This window comes from Lupinus angustifolius, chromosome LG10, assembly GCF_001865875.1.
Source record: "Lupinus angustifolius cultivar Tanjil chromosome LG10, LupAngTanjil_v1.0, whole genome shotgun sequence".
Taxonomy (NCBI): Eukaryota; Viridiplantae; Streptophyta; class Magnoliopsida; order Fabales; family Fabaceae; genus Lupinus; species Lupinus angustifolius.
In genome coordinates, this window is record NC_032018.1 from 14,120,834 (window position 1) to 14,140,366 (window position 19,533).

The 19,533-nt window shown below is 31.8% G+C and overlaps 2 protein-coding genes across 2 annotated transcripts; one reads left to right on the forward strand and one right to left on the reverse strand.

Annotated features, from left to right (window-relative positions):
- On the forward strand, positions 1-6,780 carry LOC109357817 (probable glycosyltransferase At5g25310). The gene is made up of 4 exons (XM_019601875.1): positions 1-342; positions 546-694; positions 4,493-4,844; positions 5,919-6,780. The coding sequence occupies exons 1-4, from the start codon at positions 97-99 to the stop codon at positions 6,606-6,608; spliced, it is 1,437 nt and encodes a 478-aa protein (XP_019457420.1). The 5' UTR covers positions 1-96; the 3' UTR covers positions 6,609-6,780.
- Positions 8,445-13,842, reverse strand: LOC109357846 (ACT domain-containing protein ACR2). Its single transcript, XM_019601900.1, has 9 exons — positions 13,620-13,842; positions 13,174-13,225; positions 12,804-12,921; positions 12,467-12,534; positions 12,157-12,386; positions 10,359-10,791; positions 9,878-9,982; positions 8,774-9,017; positions 8,445-8,743 (listed from the first exon to the last, which is right to left on the reverse strand). Exons 1-9 carry the CDS (start codon positions 13,688-13,690, stop codon positions 8,658-8,660), a joined length of 1,407 nt encoding a protein of 468 aa, XP_019457445.1. The 5' UTR covers positions 13,691-13,842; the 3' UTR covers positions 8,445-8,657.

Consider the following 19,533-nt stretch of genomic DNA (forward strand, 5'->3'; position numbering starts at 1 on the left):
TTGTATACTACGACTTCACTCTCACTCTCTCAATATAATCATTAACCATTTCCATCTTCATTTCATTAAACAAATGAATTTCTCAGCAACCAAATAATGGAGTCTCCTACATTCTTCTTCTCTGCACTTTTCTCTTTCCTTCTTCTTTCTTTCATTCTCTTTATCTTCCATCCAACTCCTTTATCTGAATTCATCACACTCGCTACTTCCAACAATGCTGATTACTCCGTTCATCTTCATCCAATCAGAACTAAGTTTTCCACCCACAATCCACAACTCCTCGCCGTTAATGAAGATTCCACCGCCATTCACCGGAACAAATCAAGAAACCGAATACCAATGGTAATATAGGTGTTTATTTCGTATATATTTTGTTAATGAAAAAAACTTCTCTGTTTCCGAGTTAGTTTAAAAGTAAAAAGAAGAGAAAATGAAAGTTTGATGACTCTCGAGCCTTCATTTAACTTTCATCATCTAAAATTAAACTCGTAAACAGATTATTGGTGTGTGATATTTTAAATGTGAGTGGAATTGGTGATGAACAGAGGGAAGTAGGGAAAGTTGAAGAAGAACTAGCGGGAGCAAGAGCTTCAATCAGAAGCAATCGGAGTTTGGGAACCACCGCACATGGAGGCGGCGATGAGGGCTATGTTCCTGCCGGAGCTGTGTATCGTAATCCGCGCTTATTTTACAGGTAACTCCGTCCACATTCTTCACATGCCAGTTACAACAATATGATAAAACTTATTTAACATATATTAACTATTTCCCATACACATCATAAAAGTTTCAAAAATCAAAATATAAGTATTCAATATATTTTAATGTTTTCTTTAATAATTCAATCTATTCTAATTTTTCCACCATTAGTAAATGATACGTTGAAAGTGGAGAAAACTTTTATACTATCAAATTCACCGCTCTAAAAAAATGTTTTTTTGTTGTTAAAAGTGACAAATTTATTCTAACTATATACTATTAATAAAGACAAAATAAGTAATAATTTTTAAATTCCATTTTTATCATTTTTAACCTCTCTCCTTAAATAATGAAAACTTTCACATTTTGCTTTCATTTTTTATCACACATTCTTTTTTATTTTCTCTCTTTCTCAACCAAAAAATAAAACACTAGCACATGAAAAAATATATAACAACTCAATAATGATTATTAAATGCAAGAGAAATTTATAAAAGTTTTGTGTATATCATATCAATTATAATATCTTATATTCTTAATTTTACATTTTGAATTTATATTTTTCATTTTTTATACTTATACACTTATATAAAAAAAGAAGAATGCGGGTCGACCGACACGGAGTGCCGACACCCTAGTTAGTTATAAATGTATTAGAATATCAGAAATAAAGTGACTTTTATTGTGATTTTAATTTAACACAATGTTTTGTTACATTTTTTTATCATTTTCTGGGATAAAATGAGAAATTCTCTTATGAGTTTACTAAAGCCCAGACCTTCAACTTTCTTTTTTAGTTCTTTCAAAATTGGGTCAAAAAAATGAAAGTCTATTTCGGGTTAAAAAAAAGTCCTGTGTTTTTTTTTTCATTTGATCCTTTGATTTCATGTCAAGACATTTATCATCTTGGATTCTAAAATTTTAAGCACTAATATACAGAAATGTAGATAATTTATCTTTTTATTATGTAAATAATATAATTTATATATTATTTTTACTAATTACTTTAATTCATTTTAAAATATTCAACTCACTAAATTACGTAAGCTGACTCTTTTTCTTACGATTTTGTCACATATTTCGTTCACCATAAAACTTCCTTTATGAAAAATATCTAATAGCTTTTTTTCCCTCTCCTTTTCATTCACATAAGCTTTTAATCAGAAGTAGGAAAGGAATAAAATTTGAAAGAAGGATTCAAAATCACAAATTATAGCACAGAGTGAACAATAGATAATATAGTGTCAATAAATTGAATTCTTACCTTGACAATTCTTACATTTTTCTCAAATAACAATTTGAGTTAAAATTCTTATACTTTTCAATTCCATGGAAAAACACATACAACTATAATAGTGGAGAGATTAAACTCCCCCAAATAAGGCAGAGAAAGACTCTATCAAAGACACAAAACAAATACATGGTGTATGTCCCAAGTCTTGAGCGACTTGACTTAAGTAATTAAGACAACCAAAGTAATAATTTATTATAGAGAATAAAATACTTCTTTAAAACAGAAAACAAATTATCTACTCCGGCCAGAAAATAATTAAATAGAACACATATTATGATTTTATTGAATGAAGTAAATAATTCTTTCTTACATCGACAGGAATCAATGAAATAGGGAAATACTCTAATCCTAAGTCTACTCAAAATTAAACATCGTGACACATTATCTATACAACCTTAGACTTCAATATCACAACATTTTAGTGACACGTATAAACCCATAATTATTCGTGTCATATACGATAAGGGGTGTCGAGTGCACTCACATTTATTCCTTCATTCATTCCCTCCATACTCATCCATATGATTTCATTTCTTCAAAAAGTCCCTTTATATGTATGAACTTTTTTGTTGTTAATGATTGCTAAAATTCAATAGTGCTATAGTGGTAAATTGTAACCCCCGTTTCCATGATTCATATCACTACTCATTCAAAAGATGGGTATTGTAAAGTGTTTGTTACTTAAACTGGTCCAAACAAATCGGCATTGTAATTAAAGTGACCGATAAATAAAGTTTAACGGCCATGCCTTTATGTTTGCTCTTCCATATTTGATACTCATTAATTTCAATTAAGTGATCAATAATATACCTTTAACGGACGATCATGTCATGAATTATCGTTCCACAATATTTTAATTAACAAAATAATGCTTACACTATAAGTTTTTACATTATGAGCTTATGTAATATTTATATGTTATTAGTGTAAATATTTATACAGAGTTATCATTTATCACTCATTTAAATTATTTTTTATAAAAGTATATAATAATTAAATATGAATAATAAATAATATAGTGGTTGTATATAAAACTTATACAATCCATATATTGTTTTTTCTTGATTATCATGTGTTAATCAGTTACTCTTACCTTCATAGCTTAATATCCTCGAGTCATGAATGTGAGTTTTCAAACACTCAATATAGTATTTATTGTTTATTTATATCGGTAAGAGTCAATTATAGTAAATATATGAATTATGATTACGTTAACGTGTATAAATATTAAACTCTTTAAATGAAAATAATACTTCTAAATGGTAGAGTGAAATATTAAAATATTAAAGAGTGCATATAATTTATACTCAATGGACCTTTATATGGGTATTTAAAAACAGTACAAAATAACATGTCTTTAATTTACTTAAAAACAGTGCAAACAGTATATAATTTCTTTTGTTATCATCATTATTCCGAATTCATTCTAATTGACAATCCGTGCGACTCATAACTATTCACGAGTGCATCATAAATTTCTGTTATTATCATCATTATTCCGAATTCATTCTAATTGACGATTGATTATGATTCTGTCTCAATGTTCATATCTAATAGTATTTCATAAAATAATATAAAATATTAATTTATTTTTTTATAACTTTTTCTCAATTAAATGATACAACTTAATTAGTGTGTGACAAGAAATCTTCATCTGTTATCAGTGCCACCTTTAACTATCGGCCAGTGATAAAAAACAAAGGATAGAACGAAAATAATAACAGTGCACCAATTTCTATATAACTTAATAATTTTTTTTTTGTGTATTATGCTATATGAAGTAAAAAATAGTAAAATATTGATACGTATATTTCATATTAATAAACCTCCAAAAATGAAAAATATAGAACAAGATTCTATCAACATTTATCTAAAAAGGGAACATCCTCAGACCTAAAGGAACGTATCCTAGTAGAACCTTAGCTATATACAAGAATATATACACGAATTTTTTAAACTAGTGAAGATTAATTTTTGGTTTAGATATGGCGGTGGTAATTAGCTTGTTACTAATCATATATATGAAAGTGTGCCCTTAGTGAAAAATATGTGGTTTGGGTAGTATGTAGTATGATAATCAGTAACCAAATAAATAGGAAAACTTTAGTTGACTTTGATTTTGATCTCCTATATATTTTGTTACATCTAATCATATACTACATGGTTATGTTTTAACTATACATATAGCATACCCTAAATAATGATATTATTTTTACACTAAAACACACATTTCAGTGTTCTTGGAGAAAGGAAATACTAGTTAATTTCTTGTGGTCAATTTCCGTTATATTAACCCACCCTTTCAAATTCCTCACGTTTTAAATTTATACAATTTTTGTATGATATATAATTTTGTCCAATTCCATATTCATTTAATTACCCCACCACCCCCTATTGTTTTAATAATTAAGATTATGCACATCATTAAAAATGATGAAATGATACACAAAATGTAATATATTTGAACTAAAATATAGTAATAATTTTAATATACTATAGGAGTTACTTGGAGATGGAGAAAATATTGAAGGTATATGTATATCCAGATGGGGATCATCCAATAGTTCATGATGGGCCATGCAAAGACATATACTCAATTGAAGGAAGGTTCCTCCATGAAATAGAACATGGTCATGGAAGGTTTAGGACCAATGACCCTAATCTTGCTCATGTTTTCTTCTTACCTTTAAGTGTGGCTTGGATGGTGAAATATCTCTATACACCACTCTCTTATGACCACTCTCCTTTAAGACAATTTGTTTCTGATTATGTGAGAGTGATATCTACTAAGTACCCTTTTTGGAATAGAACTCATGGTGCTGACCACTTCATGCTTGCTTGTCATGATTGGGTTAGTTCATTTTCCCTTCTTTATTTTTTCTTTACCAACTCCATTATATTATTGCTGCTTTTACTTTTGTTTCTACACGTTTTCTCTTTATCATGTCAAATACTCATGTTCAATTCATGATAGAGGAATTCTTAAGTAAGAATAGTTCGTGTGTATTAAGTTATATGATTATGTTAAGAACATACTTTTAATTACTAGTAAAGAAATGCTTTACACACAGATAAGCGCTTGATTGTAAATGCTTAGTGTATACAAAAAAGATGACATGATTGACACTTCTAGTTACTTATTTGCACCTCTTAGTAACTAGGAATGAAAAAAAATTTAAAATAAAATTGCAATTATAATAGAATATTAAAAATAAATGTAGACGGACAATTTTTTATTTTGTTTTTTGTATCTCTTTATTTCTGGTGATTTTTATCTGCCTTGTAGAGAAGATTGTTTTTAAACTCTCTTTCTTTCAATAATAGGTTATTAAAAATAAATGTAGATAAAGAAATTAAAATACAATTATTATTGCCTCCTTCAAGAAAAACATTTCTACATCATACTTAAGGTTTAGATTTTTCGATGACATACTTAAGGTTTAGATTACGTAAAATTATATTTTCTAAAAAAGTACACTAAAATTTATTGAGATAAAGATATGAACAAAATAAAAACCCCTCTCAAGTTGGATGGACCACACAAAAAAGTAAACACCGCACAATAAGCTTAGAAGTTAGAACCAACACAGAAAACAGATTAAGAACCCTAATAAGTAATTTACTCTTTATAGATTTTTTTTTTGAAATCAGAAGCTATAAATTCATGTTTGATTAATATCAAAACACTAAATTTTTTAGTAATTTATTGTGTTTGTTTTGGATTCTCTTTCTCTCATCCACCACACCTCATTACAATATAAAGCTACTAAAAATTAAAATAAATTACGAAAATAATCATAATTTTAATTTTCACATTTTGATTATAAAAATAATCATATCAAACATATACTATATTATGTTAAATGTGATGTTTTTTCAGAAATAATATCACTCTAACACTATGGATGATTTTTTCTTTTTGTAGGGTCCTAGTACATCAAAGGGAAACCCTTTTCTCTACAACACCTCCATCCGTGTCTTGTGCAATGCCAACACTTCAGAGGGCTTCAAACCTGAAAAAGATGTATCCTTACCAGAAATCCATCTTTTAGGAGGTGAAGTATCTCCTAAACTCCTTTCACCCCAAAAGGACAACAATACCCCTCGTCGACACCTTGCTTTTTTCGCCGGAGGCCCACATGGCCCAATTAGGCCCAAACTCTTCCAATACTGGAAAAACCGTGATGACGACGATAATGATAATGATAATGATATTCGTGTTTATGAATATCTCCCGAAAGATCTAGACTACTATTCCTTCATGCTCAACTCCAAGTTCTGCCTTTGTCCAAGTGGGTATGAAGTAGCTAGCCCTAGAATAGTGGAGTCAATTTATGCTGAATGTGTTCCTGTGATATTATCAAACAATTATGTGTTGCCCTTTAGTGATGTGTTACAATGGGAGGCATTTTCTCTTAAGGTGGATGTTTCAGATATTCCAAGGCTAAGAGAGATTCTTAGTGCAATTCCAGAGGATGAATATTTAAGGCTCAAGGAGGGTGTAAAGATTGTGAGAAGACATTTTACACTGAATCAGCCAGTTAAGAGATTTGACGTGTTTCACATGATTCTACACTCTATATGGCTTAGAAGATTAAATATACCAGTGAGATAAACTTTTTCTAAGAATATCTACTTGTATACGATTACCTAGGTTGGAAACCTAGTACAGTTATTATATATTAATATCAGTGTAATTAAGTATTAAGATATCTCATATATCAAGATAGAACGATATACTATATATATATATTTAAGTATAAGAGGTACTGATTCACTATTACAGAAAATGTTGTTAGGTTATATTTATTATATATATATATATATATATATATATATATATATATATATATATATATATATATATATATATATATATATATATATATATATAACCTTTGTTGTATTTTTTAAAATGAATTAATTATATGGGTTGTAGAAATGAACCAATTCGAACTGAACTGAACAGTTCGAAAATTTTAGTCGAGTTGAACTCGAGTTAAAAAATAACTTATATCGAATTGAACCGAACTAACTCTAATTCGACTTGGTTCGACTCATTTCTAGCTCTACTCATATCTACTTTTTCCCTTCAATTTTGGATAATGTATACGTATCCATGTCATGGGAATTTGTTTGTAATATAACCAAGTCAACATTTTAATTAACACCGAATAAAAAAGTTGGTCCAATGAGTAAGAATTATATCATATTTCATAAAAGATGGAATTCTAATACTTAATCCGATAATCTTGTTAGTAGGTAATTAATAAATATTTATATAAGTATTATCTCGTATAATTAAGGATATTCCTCTATCTTATGTGTAATAAATTAATCTCTTTTAAATGTGTAATTGTTCCTCATAACAAATGTCACTTACAAGAATCAAACATTTAATCTTTGGCCTAGTATGATACATGGAAGCTAGGATCTTCTCTAGTACAAACAAGAGAGTCAGGGAAATAAAAAACAACATGATATGAGACTTTTACTAGATAGTCATGTACTAGAGAGGATAATTTTCCGATACATGGAGATCTAATGAGGTCTTACACCACTTGACTAATGTCTGGCTTGTGTCATACCCTGATTATCGGCCGAACACTGATTACATGAATTTTTGGAGTCGCCACTACATTTTTTAGTCAAAATATAAAAAAACCTCTTTATGTCAACTTTTGAATGCATTGGTCTTTAAATTAGAAATCTAGATTCACGTGTCAATTATAGAACAAGGAAGGTATTAAAACTCCAACTTTTTAGTCATTATTTTATTATATAATAATAATAATAATAATAATTTTTATTCGAACGTAATCAAAATAGATAAATAAAATGAGAAGATGCAAAGGAACTACATACCTACATTTGACATTTATGAGCAACACAAATTTCTATCTTGTGCTTATGCTTATGTGTTTCTCTTTTTTAACGTGTTGTTTCTCCTTCTATTTATATCGGAACATTAGACACTTTTTTTTGTTGAGGGAATCCTTATTAATGAGTTTGTAATGACTTGATTGAATTTAAATATTTAACACATTTTATTTCAAAATGATATATCTCCATTAATGGTGGTCTACTAATGACATTAAATTGAATGAAATGTTTTTTTATTTAAAAAAACATTGATTTGGGAAAATTTTAATTTGAGATGATATCTCACTATTGAGCTAATTAAGAGTCCATAAAGCCTTTTTAAAAAATTATTTTAAAACAAAATAAAAATTGGGAGGAAAAATTAAGTTGAGATGATATCCCTCTATTATTAAGCCAATTAAGTATTTATTATTTTTATGGTTTATAAAAGAAAACAAATTTTGGAAAGAGGAATTAATTTGAAATGATATCTCATCATTATTGAGACAAAAAGTGATCGATTAAAATTTATAACTATTTGGTATGTAAGTATTATCTAAATCATGAGATTAGCCTAAATATACTTAACTTCAACAACTTAACTCATCTAAACTTTTAATCCTTAAAAAAAGTGTGCACATGCAAAACAAAAAAAAATAGAAACCCTTCAATTTATTTACAGCCCCTAGTGATAGACATATATTCAGAACTTCTGAATACAACCTAGCTAGGTTATACTTGAACTGAACTACCTACATCTCAAATATGGCATATAATTGAATTCATCTAAAGTTGAATAATTTCATGGCATGAAGCCATGAGAAAGACGTTCAATCCCAGATCTTAGTTTTCTTCCAAATGAAAGATGTGAAGTTTGATTTGATGAGGTTGTCTTAATTCTCCTGCTACTACTACTAGTTGTGCTCTCATTCTTAACATGGAGTGTTACGATTGAACCCATTTCTCTCTTCATTGATTTGCTGAAATATTCAATGTCAACATCATTTCCTGATATGTCTCTGACATAGAATGCATTCACTGATTTCTGTCCATGTGTTTCAACATCTGCTCTCACTACAGCAAGACCATTTTCTCGGAGTACTCTTGTTATGTCTGATAGTAATCCAACTCTGTTGTCTGCACACAATTCTAGCCTAACTCCCTGCATTCATGCATTCATCTATGTTCACTTTGTGTTGGGGTTTGTGGATATTTTTATGAAAAATTATGGCTAATACAATTAGAGTTTCATGAGGCTTACAAAAGCATAACGCTGTGATTTAATTATGGATGTAAACACTTTTGTAAAAATTGGTTCGTGTCAGCTGGTTCAAATGGTAAACCAATTCCAATACTCGTACGGTATAATAATCATATCGGTCATGCAACCATACCTATCAAAACCAGCTAAAACCGGTCAGTATACTGACCGGTTTTCAATTGAACGGTACAGGTTATACTGACCAATTTTTATTTAAAATTAATTTTTTAATGAAAATAAAATTTTTATTGATTTTTTATCATAAATGTTAATATAGTATATATGTATATCTAACTTCGCCGGTATACGATTAAGTTAGTGAATAACTAGTTGAACCGTTATACCACTATATAGTATACTGATTAGTTTTAACCGCTATTAATAATATTCAGTAAACCCAAATTTAAAACCTAATAATAGTCAAGGTTTTAAATCTATGTGCATTTGAGGTTGTAACATTATGATTTTATTAGTTTAGGTAACATATTGTAGTCACAATAATCGTAATAATTTCTTCTTTTGCATGTAATGAGAGTAAATGCAACATAATCCCACCACAAACTCTATAACTCAAAGAATGAAACTTATTTGTTTCAAAATTATGTCCTTAATTTTCTCTCATTCTAATAAAATTTTCACACTTAATAAAAATTAATATGTATATTTTCCGCTATTCAAATTTTTTTAGTTGAGGACAAGATTGAGAGAATTGATCTGCATTCCAATTTAAAAGCTTGATATTAATAATAATGGTGCTTTACCTCACAAACCCTGCGTTCTATAGCTGCCTCTAAACATTTTATTACTCTTTCCTTCTCGCCTGCTGTATCCAAAGCATATCCGTCTATGTGCCTGATAAAATACTCCTGAAAATCCATTATCACAACTATTTGATGAATGAGCAATTATATTGGACCATTTTGAATGCAACATCTAAAGTGTTTATAAATTATATGGAGTTTGTGCTAAAACACCTTAACAAAGTCAAAGAAAATTAAATGACAAGAAATCTTCTTAACTCATTAATTAGTATCACTTCCTTTGTCACTAATAAGAAACATTTGATAACTTGTTTTGTAATGACAATTAACTTATTTTCTTAATGGAGAAGGGAGTGTACATATTAGTAGACATAGAAGAATTCTATTTCGAAATATTTGAGAAGATGAATGATTCTTGACTTGTATTTCAACTTTGTACATCAAGGTTCAATATTTTTAAAAGAACTTAGGGCATATATACCTGAAATGCATAACCTGCATGGGAACTGATGGAAGCATGAAAAACCACATATTGCATATCTGTTAAGGTACACACAGTATCAAACATGAGTCTTGGTCGGTCCTTACACTCAATGCCCACTATTGAATACCCCTTTTCTTCACAAATATCAATTGTCACCATTCTTTTCCTTCCCATCTCCATTGATGGATCCTCGAAATCCCTCACCGAAAGCATCAGCTGGTGCAACCGTCTTTCCACGGTGGTCATGGTTCCTTCTCCTCCAAGAAACTCCGAAGTCTTCACGTCAGGGTGGTTGGTACCGCCACCTTCATTAGGGTTTTTGGTGGCCCGAAGCACGGTGGTTAAGTGATCTTCGATCGAGGCAAGGCGGCAAGGGTCATCAATGGGGGAGAGTGTGGATTGGTCTGAAATGTAAGCAACACATGCTAACCTAGCATTGTTTGAAACATCACACTATGTTATGATGCAAAGCCATTTATACGGAGGAATGAAATAACTTTTAATTACATATTCTATCTTACAATATATTTCATTTCATGTGTTATGAGTTAGGATTGATAGAAAAAGTTATATTTAAATTAAAAAATATAATTATTAATTATTTTTATGATTAATTTTAACTTATAATATATTGAATGACACATATTGTATTTATTTGCTTATGTATGTGACCCTCATTTTTTTCCTTCCGCGATTTGGATTCTCAAATTATCTTGGTTAAATAACATTAGTCCGTCCATCGAGGCTTCCAAAAACTAAAAATAGGGGCCTATATGAGAAACAACGAGTAGAAATATGCTATCCCAGCAATGTATTACTGCATGTGTCAATGTGTCGTTGATTGTAATTGATCAGAAAAATAATTAATTACTAAATTTTTAATTTAAATATATTTTTTCAATCAATCATAATCACTAGCACATAGAGTGACACATTATGGGACAACAGATGTGCTCCCAGAAACAACCAATTTAACACCCAACCATCTATTAATTTGTGGTCGAAATCTTGATGGATGGCTTTAGGAGTGAGCATGACCCGACTCTACCAGTTCACCAGGTATGGTCCGATCATGATCGGACTGGAATATGGTCGGGTCTTATTTGGTTTAGGGTTAGGTTCAAAAATTTGACTCAGTCAATATTTAGGGTCGGGTAGGGATCAAACATTACTCCACTCTAACCCGGCATATGATCACTCACTCATCATGTTTTTTGTATGTATCAACTCATCATGTTTTTTGTATGTATCAACTCATCATGTTTTTTGTATGTATCAACTCATCATGTTTTTTGTATGTATCAACTCATCATGTTTTTTGTATGTATCAACTCATCATGTTTTTTGTATGTATCACTATTCAAACGAATACAGAGTAATGACACATTTTTGGATGAAAATGTCATTGATTCTCTAATTTTTGCATCATATATACATGATTAATAATATATACATATATCATTTTATATGTCAAATTACATATTCATAATATTAAATAATATTGAGAAAATTTTATCTAAAATGAATATCCATTATATTTAATCGGGTCTAAAGTCGAGTTCAGGTTTAAAGGTTGACCCAATTAATATTTAGGGTCAGGTTAGCTTCAAATCTAGGGGCAAGTTCTGATTCAAAAAAATGACTGGCCAACATTTAGGGTCGGGTAAGGACAAGCCTTAAATTGTCTCAACCTGACCCATGCTTACCCCTAGATGGACTAATGCTACTAAAATAAGTCAAAATATGACATGAGAAAAGTTGAGTGAGACAAAAATAAGTAATTTTTGTTACTAACCTAGCGTTGTGGCTCCATGCATGAGCTTCAACAATGTTGCAATGAAGATCGACTAAGGCGGCGGAGATCTCAGAGAAGAGGCCGGGGCGATCTGCTCCGATCATTTCAATGGCTGTGTGTTGCTCAACGTATGGGATAACCATATTATTATTAGAATATGATGACTTGCTCATTGTTGAAGTGTTGTTATTATTTGATGATGATGATGACCCTTTTGATTTTCCTATGGCCTGCATGCATGTATGCATTTCAGATTGTAGTGTGTGCATGGACTAATAATTTTGTTTCAGTAGAGTGGAAATGGCAGTACCTGCTCGATATAGTTAATGACTTTCTGATCGGTAAGTTTATTACCATGCTCATCTCTAACATGAAACACTGCAATTTATATATGGAAACAAAAATAAATGAATTTTTAAATCAGTGTGAATACCCAATTTCATCCGGGGTATTTTTTAAATTTTAAGGAAGTTAAGGGACTGAGTCACAATTAAAAATATTCACAGGTTTTCTACGTTTTGACCGCAAAAACGTGGTGGCGACTCCAAATCAGTCGTGTGACCGGTGTTCGACCAAAAATTGGGGCACGACAATCAGTATAAACTTATAAACTTGAAAATGTAAATTGAAGAGATTATAATGCCCACCATCCATAAACCAACTTCCAACATCAGACGAAATATAGCTTTTGCATATTTGAAGATTCATATCTGTCAAAACTTGCACCACTTCCATAAGGAGTCCTTGCTTGTTAATACTATCTACCTGAAATGAAATATGGTACATGACATGTTTTTACTATATGCTCTTGTTAATTAGAATTGTTAGCAGAATCATAATGTTATTAATTTATTATTAGAATATTTGTTTATTATATTATTCAATCTACTTTATATTTTATTACACATCCTTAAAATTGGAATTAACATTTCATAAAACTCTTATAACTTTTGTTAATGTATTACTAAAGATGAAAATAGATGTATACCATAGAATAATAATCTATCCAAATCATACCTTCACAACCGTGCATCCTTCCATGCTTTCATTGTCAATGGTGACTCGGCAACTGTGGGATAGAAAAATAAAAGATGTAGCTAATTATCAAATCAATGGCGGAGAAACCCATTTCTGAGATGAACCTTCAAATTCCAGGAAGGCATCATCTAGTTTGAACTAAATATTGCGGTTACAGAGGCAACTGAGTTTCTACCCAATTGCAATGTAATTCTTAATAACAATTAGATAATCATATTGAACCACTTAGCAATTACATTTCAAGTTACATCGAACAACATTATTAGAATAAAATAAAATTTTAAACACAGTTTCATATTGCAATTGCAATGACCGCAATTTGTAACACATTGTAACGATCCGAAACCACAATTGTAACCATAATATTAAATAATGAGATAGATGGAGTTCAAACAAATTGAAAATTAATCTGAAGAATTACTTACGGGGGCCCATATATTCTTTCAAGGAGAGTATCAAAGTCAGGATCAAAATAAGGCGAACAAACTTTATTCATGCTGCACAATGGAAAGGTACAACATCTAGTTAAAGTATTTAATAGACTCTTCCTTTCATTTGTTGAAATTCAACACATGAATTAATCTTCTTGAGCAAATTCCAATAAATAAACATTTTCAAAGGAAGGAGAGTCAGGATTATAAGTCATAGATCATGGCAATGACCAAGTAACAATTAACCACATGCAATAAGGAAGGTGTATCTATTCAAAACTTGACCAAGCTTTGTTTTTGAGATCAATATTTGAACGTTTTACCTAAATTATAGTACCATATTATAGGATCATTTAACTGTCTCAGATAATATGTATAGTTTGTGTGATTGGAAGTTTAATTTCTAATTGTTTTCAAGATAAAGGGTGTACATCACCCGATTGCTATAGACTATAATAACCTTTTCTGTATATAGAGATCATCATAATAAGTTCTCTCTATACTTGAATTTAATTCTAATTTCGGTAGTAAAAAATGGTCATCAATTAGAATGGGTAAGGTACTACATCTTTTGTCCTACAATATTATATTACTCCATATGCTATGAACTGTGATTGATCAGAAAAATACTTAATAATTAAAATTTTAACTTAAATATTCTTTTATATAACATATGAAGTGATACACAATATACGACAAAAGATGTGCTCCCAATTGGTAATGTCATAGAACTATGTTTTTTTCTGTGTGAATAGAATAATGTTTGAGATTTTACCAGCAATTACACAAACTAGGAAGAAAAAATACATGATAAAAGTAATAATTGTTTTATAGCTAACGTGAAGTTAAGTGTCAAATAAGTAGACTCGACACAAATATCATATGATATAATTATGCGAGAAATTAAGTAGGTTATATGTGAGTGATCTATTATCTATCCGATAATAAATCAGACTAATCCTTTTTAAGAAATAGGTTAAACTAAGATTTTTAAAAACATATATGATCTAAGATTAAATTTTAGGTCATCTAAAACGTTTACCAAATTTACAAATCAACCTAATTAATTATATTATATATATGTATAGTATTAAAACTGAATTTATTATATGTAAATATGAATGTAAAAACTATGTAACTTAATCTTTAGTGATATATATTGGAATATTCATTAACAAGTTTGTCGACTAATTTAAAAACCTAATAAAAATTATAATTTTAAATAAACTTAAAGGTTTGGCCCAAACTTTTAAATAGATCTTGAGCCTTAAGTATTTTTTAATCATTTAAAGGAAACCATGTCAGTGACCAAACTTTGTTGAAGTATTTTGCCAAGTTGATAGCTTTGATACCATGAAAGTGAGAAACCAAAGAGATAAAGAAAAGGAAGATTTCCCATTGGTTGGATCTCCCAGTCTTCTTAACATGGACAGTCATAAGACAAAGGCGGGTCTTGGGCCTAGTGATGTGATAAGCTTAGAAAAGGAGTCGGTAAAGGGTTTTGGGCCTCGACCCAAACCTATTTGTAATTTGCCTTCTGACCCCTTGAAAAAGAAATCTAAGATGGTGGCCCCTTCTTTGGTTCCTTTAGTAGAAAATATGACTTGCAAGAAGGGCTTGAAGAATAAGTTGTTCAGAAATTCTCTCTTTCAAGTGGGTTCGGCCTCTAAGTCAATTGCCAACCCACGAGATTCTAAGGTAGTAAGTATTGCTCCATAAAATTTGCTAGGAGCAATCAGGAGAATATGAAAAGAGGTCAAAGCAAAATCTTGAAGCCTCCTTGTCCTGCTATTTGGCCCCTTATTATGCGATCTCAGGGCCACAGGAAGAAGAAGTTTCATTCTCCTTTGATGTTGAAATCTAATCCAGTTCATAAGAAGGATCTTCAGGCCTCCACGCTCTTTATCAATAATGTGGAATAGGTTCATGTAGGAAGGGGGTTTTGTGATCCTCTTGATTCCTCAATCAGTAATTCCATTGATGATTCACATGTGAGAAGTGTTAATAGATTACACCTAAAGGAAGGTAATCATGTAGCAGAGAGGATATAGGAGATTGGTCAGAAGTTGGGGGTGACCTTCGTAGGGGATGATTCAGAAATGGTTAAAAGATTAGAAGAATTAGAATTCAGAGATAGGTCTTCAGCTCTGGCTTCAGTTGAAAGGGTTGTGCAAGGTGATCAATGATTTCTACATCCATAAACGTGAGGGGTCTAGGGAGTGGTGTTAAGATAAGAGGTGTGAGGGAGTTGGTTCTTAAAAATGATGTGGACTTTCTGGCGATCCAAGAAACTAAGTTCGAAGTGATGGAGGACATAGTTTGCTTCTCGGTTTGGGGAAACCAAAACTGTCTTTGGGATTTCATTCTTTCGGTTGGTCATTCGGGAGGGATCCTAAATATTTGGGATGAATCTAAGTTTACCCGTTCTTCAACTGTCCGTGGTAATGGCTTCTTAGCAGTTTTTGGCAATTGGATTCTGAACAATGCTGCTTGTTGTCTTGTAATTATCTATTCGCCTTGTCATCTTCCCCAAAAATTGGGTTTGTGGGAGGAGCTGCTCATTTTATGGCGGTCTGTGGTGAATGTTAAATGGTGTTTCATGGGTGATTTTAATGCAGTTAGGGATGGTTCAGAGCACAATGGTGCCTCGTCAAGGTTGGACATCAGGGAGATTCGTCTTTTTAATGACTGGATTATGAGTATGGCATTGGTGGACTTACCTCTTATTGGCAGAAGGTTCACTTGGGTTCAACCAGATGGTGCTACTTCGAGCAGGTTGGACAGATTTCTTCTATCTTACGACTGGATTAATCATTGGCCTTGTGTTTTCCAGTGGGCTCTTACTTGTTCCTTCTCAGATCACTGTCCTATTTTGCTTAAGTATAAAGTCATTAAAAGATGTCATTTGCCATTTAATTCAATAATGGTTGGCTTAAACACAAGGATTTCAAAGGTTTTGTCAAAAGTTCTGGCCTCTAGACTGAAATTGGTAATTGGGTCTTTGATTACAGAGTCCCATGCGACTTTCATTCAAAACATAAGCATTTTAGACGCAATTGTGGTTCTAAATGAAGTCATTCATTATGTAAAAAGAGGCTCAGATGGTTGTTTAATTTTGAAGGTTGATTTTGAAAAAACTTATGATTCGGTTGATTGAGGTTTCCTAGACTATATGCTTCAAATATTTGGCTTTCTGTTGTCTTAGAGAAGATAGGTTAGGACTTGTCTTTCTTTGACTTCTATGTCTATTCTTGTCAATGGTAGCCATACAGAACAATTTTCAGGTGCGAGAGGTAACCCCCAAGGTGACTCAATGGCTCCATTTTTGTTCCTCTTGGTGGCTGAAGGGTTCTTTGGTCTAATGCACTCTGCAAGGCAGGCTAGGCTCTTACAAGGTTATATTGTGGGAAGAAATCATGTGGAGTTGACAAATTTGCAATATGCGGATGATACAATATTGGTTTGTAAACCAACTGCCGAGAACTTGAGGTGTTCGAAAAGTATTGTGCGGTGTTCAAAAATCATGAGCATTTTAATATAGCATTGTTAGGTAAGTGGAAATGGAGGTTCTTTGTGGATCATGATTTCTTGTGGGTGTGGGTTGTTACTTTGAAGTATGGTGATTGTCTTGATGTCTCTGCCACTGATCTGTCTTCTTGGTGGAAAGAGGTTGTTAAGGTGGATAGGGGTGAAAGCATTATTCATAACTGGTTTCATAGGAACGTGGTCAAGAAGATAGTAGGTGGCTTGAGTACAAAATTTTGGACAGATGTTTGGGTTAGGTTTGAGTGTCTCGCTAAGTGTTTTCCTCGGTTGTTTTCGGTGGTGTTGAATAAAGATGTGTTAGTTTCTGATTGTGGCTATTGGGTGAATGGCGTCTGGACTTGGAATTTGCTTTGGCGTTGGAAAAGGAGCTGTTTTCTGCAATTTCCTTGGTCAGATGTAAGGAGAATACTTCAAATGCTTGGTCCTATAGACTAGCAAAGATAGGAGACTATGAGGTAAAATTGACCTATTTATTATCTCTTAATCATGTTGCTTATGATGTCAATTTTTTACTGGATAAGGTGTGGATAAGATGCGGCCCTACTAAGGTTTGTTGCTTCATTTGGAAGCTCTTGAGAGGGAGATTACCAACTAAAGTTCAACTGCATAGACGAAATATTATTCTGATGGTTCGGGATTGCAGTGTAATCTTTCTACGCAGGACCAGGAGGAGGACGTCAACCATTTGTTCGTTAACTGCAACTTCACAGCAAAAATTTGGACAACTTTTTATGGTTGGATGGGCTTTAATGTAGATGGGTGGTTGAATGTTGCAAGTTCAGCTTAGATTTTGTGTAGTATAGACGCCTTTCGTGTGCACATGTCCCTCTGTAGAAACAACAAAGCTTTTAATTTGTAGAGGATGCTTTGGTTCTCGGTGGCTTGGTCCATTTGACTTTCGAGGAATGAGACAATTTTCCAGGGTGATGAGTTTAGCGTTTTAAATCTTCTGAATTCTATTAAGATTCGCTCTTGGATTTGACATTGTAATAAATCGGATTGTCCTTCATTTCGTTTTCTAATTGGTACATAGAGTCGTGGTTTTGTATTTTGGCTACTATTTAATTGTTTTATACTTGTTCGGTTGTTCTCTTTGGGTTAGCACCCCTTGTGCTCTTAATCCAATTCTCTTACTTATAAAAAAAAACAAAGATAATAACCTCCCATTAAAGAGAAACATCTCCCAAGTCCCCATTGGAGAAATGAGGAACATGGAAAAAATCTCATGTTATAAATATAGGCTTTCTCCCCTCATTATAACTTGCACCAAGTTGAAGGCATTTCCGTTCAACTTTTCTTTCTCCCCCCTAATACTCCGCTGACGCATTTCTGGCAACTTTCTTCCCCTTTCTTTCCGTGGCACTTAAGAATTGGCACATGCAGCCAAAGTGGGATTTCAAGAACTGACACCGGTAGTCAGTATTGCGGGTAAAGAATTGGCACAGGTAGTCATATTGTGGGATTTCGAGAACTGACACTAGTAGTCAGTATTGTGGGAAGAGAATTGGCACGGGTAGCCATATTGTGGTGGGTGTATTCGAGATCGGTTCTTACAATGCAATAAGAATTCGATAACAGAGATATGAGCTGTTTTATCTTGGGGATGGCGTGGTTGATAGTCTGCTTGCACATTTTGGGCAGTGCCACAAAACGTCTTAAAGAGAGAGACCTGGTCGTGACTCAGACAATAAGTATTATTTCGTGCCATTTAGAATTGCTGCAAGCTATGGTAACAACAACAGCTATGTACGTGTAATCGGTTACAGCTTTATCTAATCGGTTACAACTTCGTGTAATTGGTTACCCAAACTTTATGTTTTGTAATAATCGGTTACTGTTTTAAAATAATCGGTTACATTGTATCATTTTTGTTGGATAACTTTTTACTCAGTCAGGTAACCTGTTAGGCTGTCCCAATAACCTATTATTCATTGTCACACAGTTTAGGTAACATGTTACCTAAGTATAGTAACTTATTACTCAGGTCAAGTAACCCATTACTTAGCATTTCAAAAATTGTTTTGAATTGTCTAAGAGTTTTCTAATTTCTTTCAAAATAGTTTTAACATCTTTATTAGCATTGTTTACTAAACATACTTAGAGTTAAAGTATAAAAGTACATATTGTAGACTTATACTGTATTTGCCTTGAAACTTTATCTTCTTTGTCTTCAAAGTCTTCTTCATTTTTCTTTTTTTGATCTTGGTGTCTTCATCAAAATCATACCAATGTCAAGAGCAAGATCTTCTTCACAATAGTAAGCATATGTATGGCGAAAGTAATTCATAAAAATCAAATCATTTCATTCAAAATCGAATTCCAAATACATAGATTAATAGTTAAACCAATCTCAGCTAGGGAT

Coding starts and splice junctions, on each gene's coding strand:
- LOC109357817 (XM_019601875.1), top strand. CDS start 97: ATGGAGTCTCCTACATTCTTCTTCTCTGCACTTTTCTCTTTCCTTCTT. Junction 695..4,492: donor AATCCGCGCTTATTTTACAG/GTAACTCCGTCC, acceptor AATATACTATAG/GAGTTACTTGGAGATGGAGA. Junction 4,845..5,918: donor TGCTTGCTTGTCATGATTGG/GTTAGTTCATTT, acceptor TTCTTTTTGTAG/GGTCCTAGTACATCAAAGGG.
- LOC109357846 (XM_019601900.1), bottom strand. CDS start 13,690: ATGAATAAAGTTTGTTCGCCTTATTTTGATCCTGACTTTGATACTCTC. Junction 12,387..12,466: donor TCATTAACTATATCGAGCAG/GTACTGCCATTT, acceptor ACATGCATGCAG/GCCATAGGAAAATCAAAAGG. Junction 10,792..12,156: donor GCATGGAGCCACAACGCTAG/GTTAGTAACAAA, acceptor AAACAATGCTAG/GTTAGCATGTGTTGCTTACA.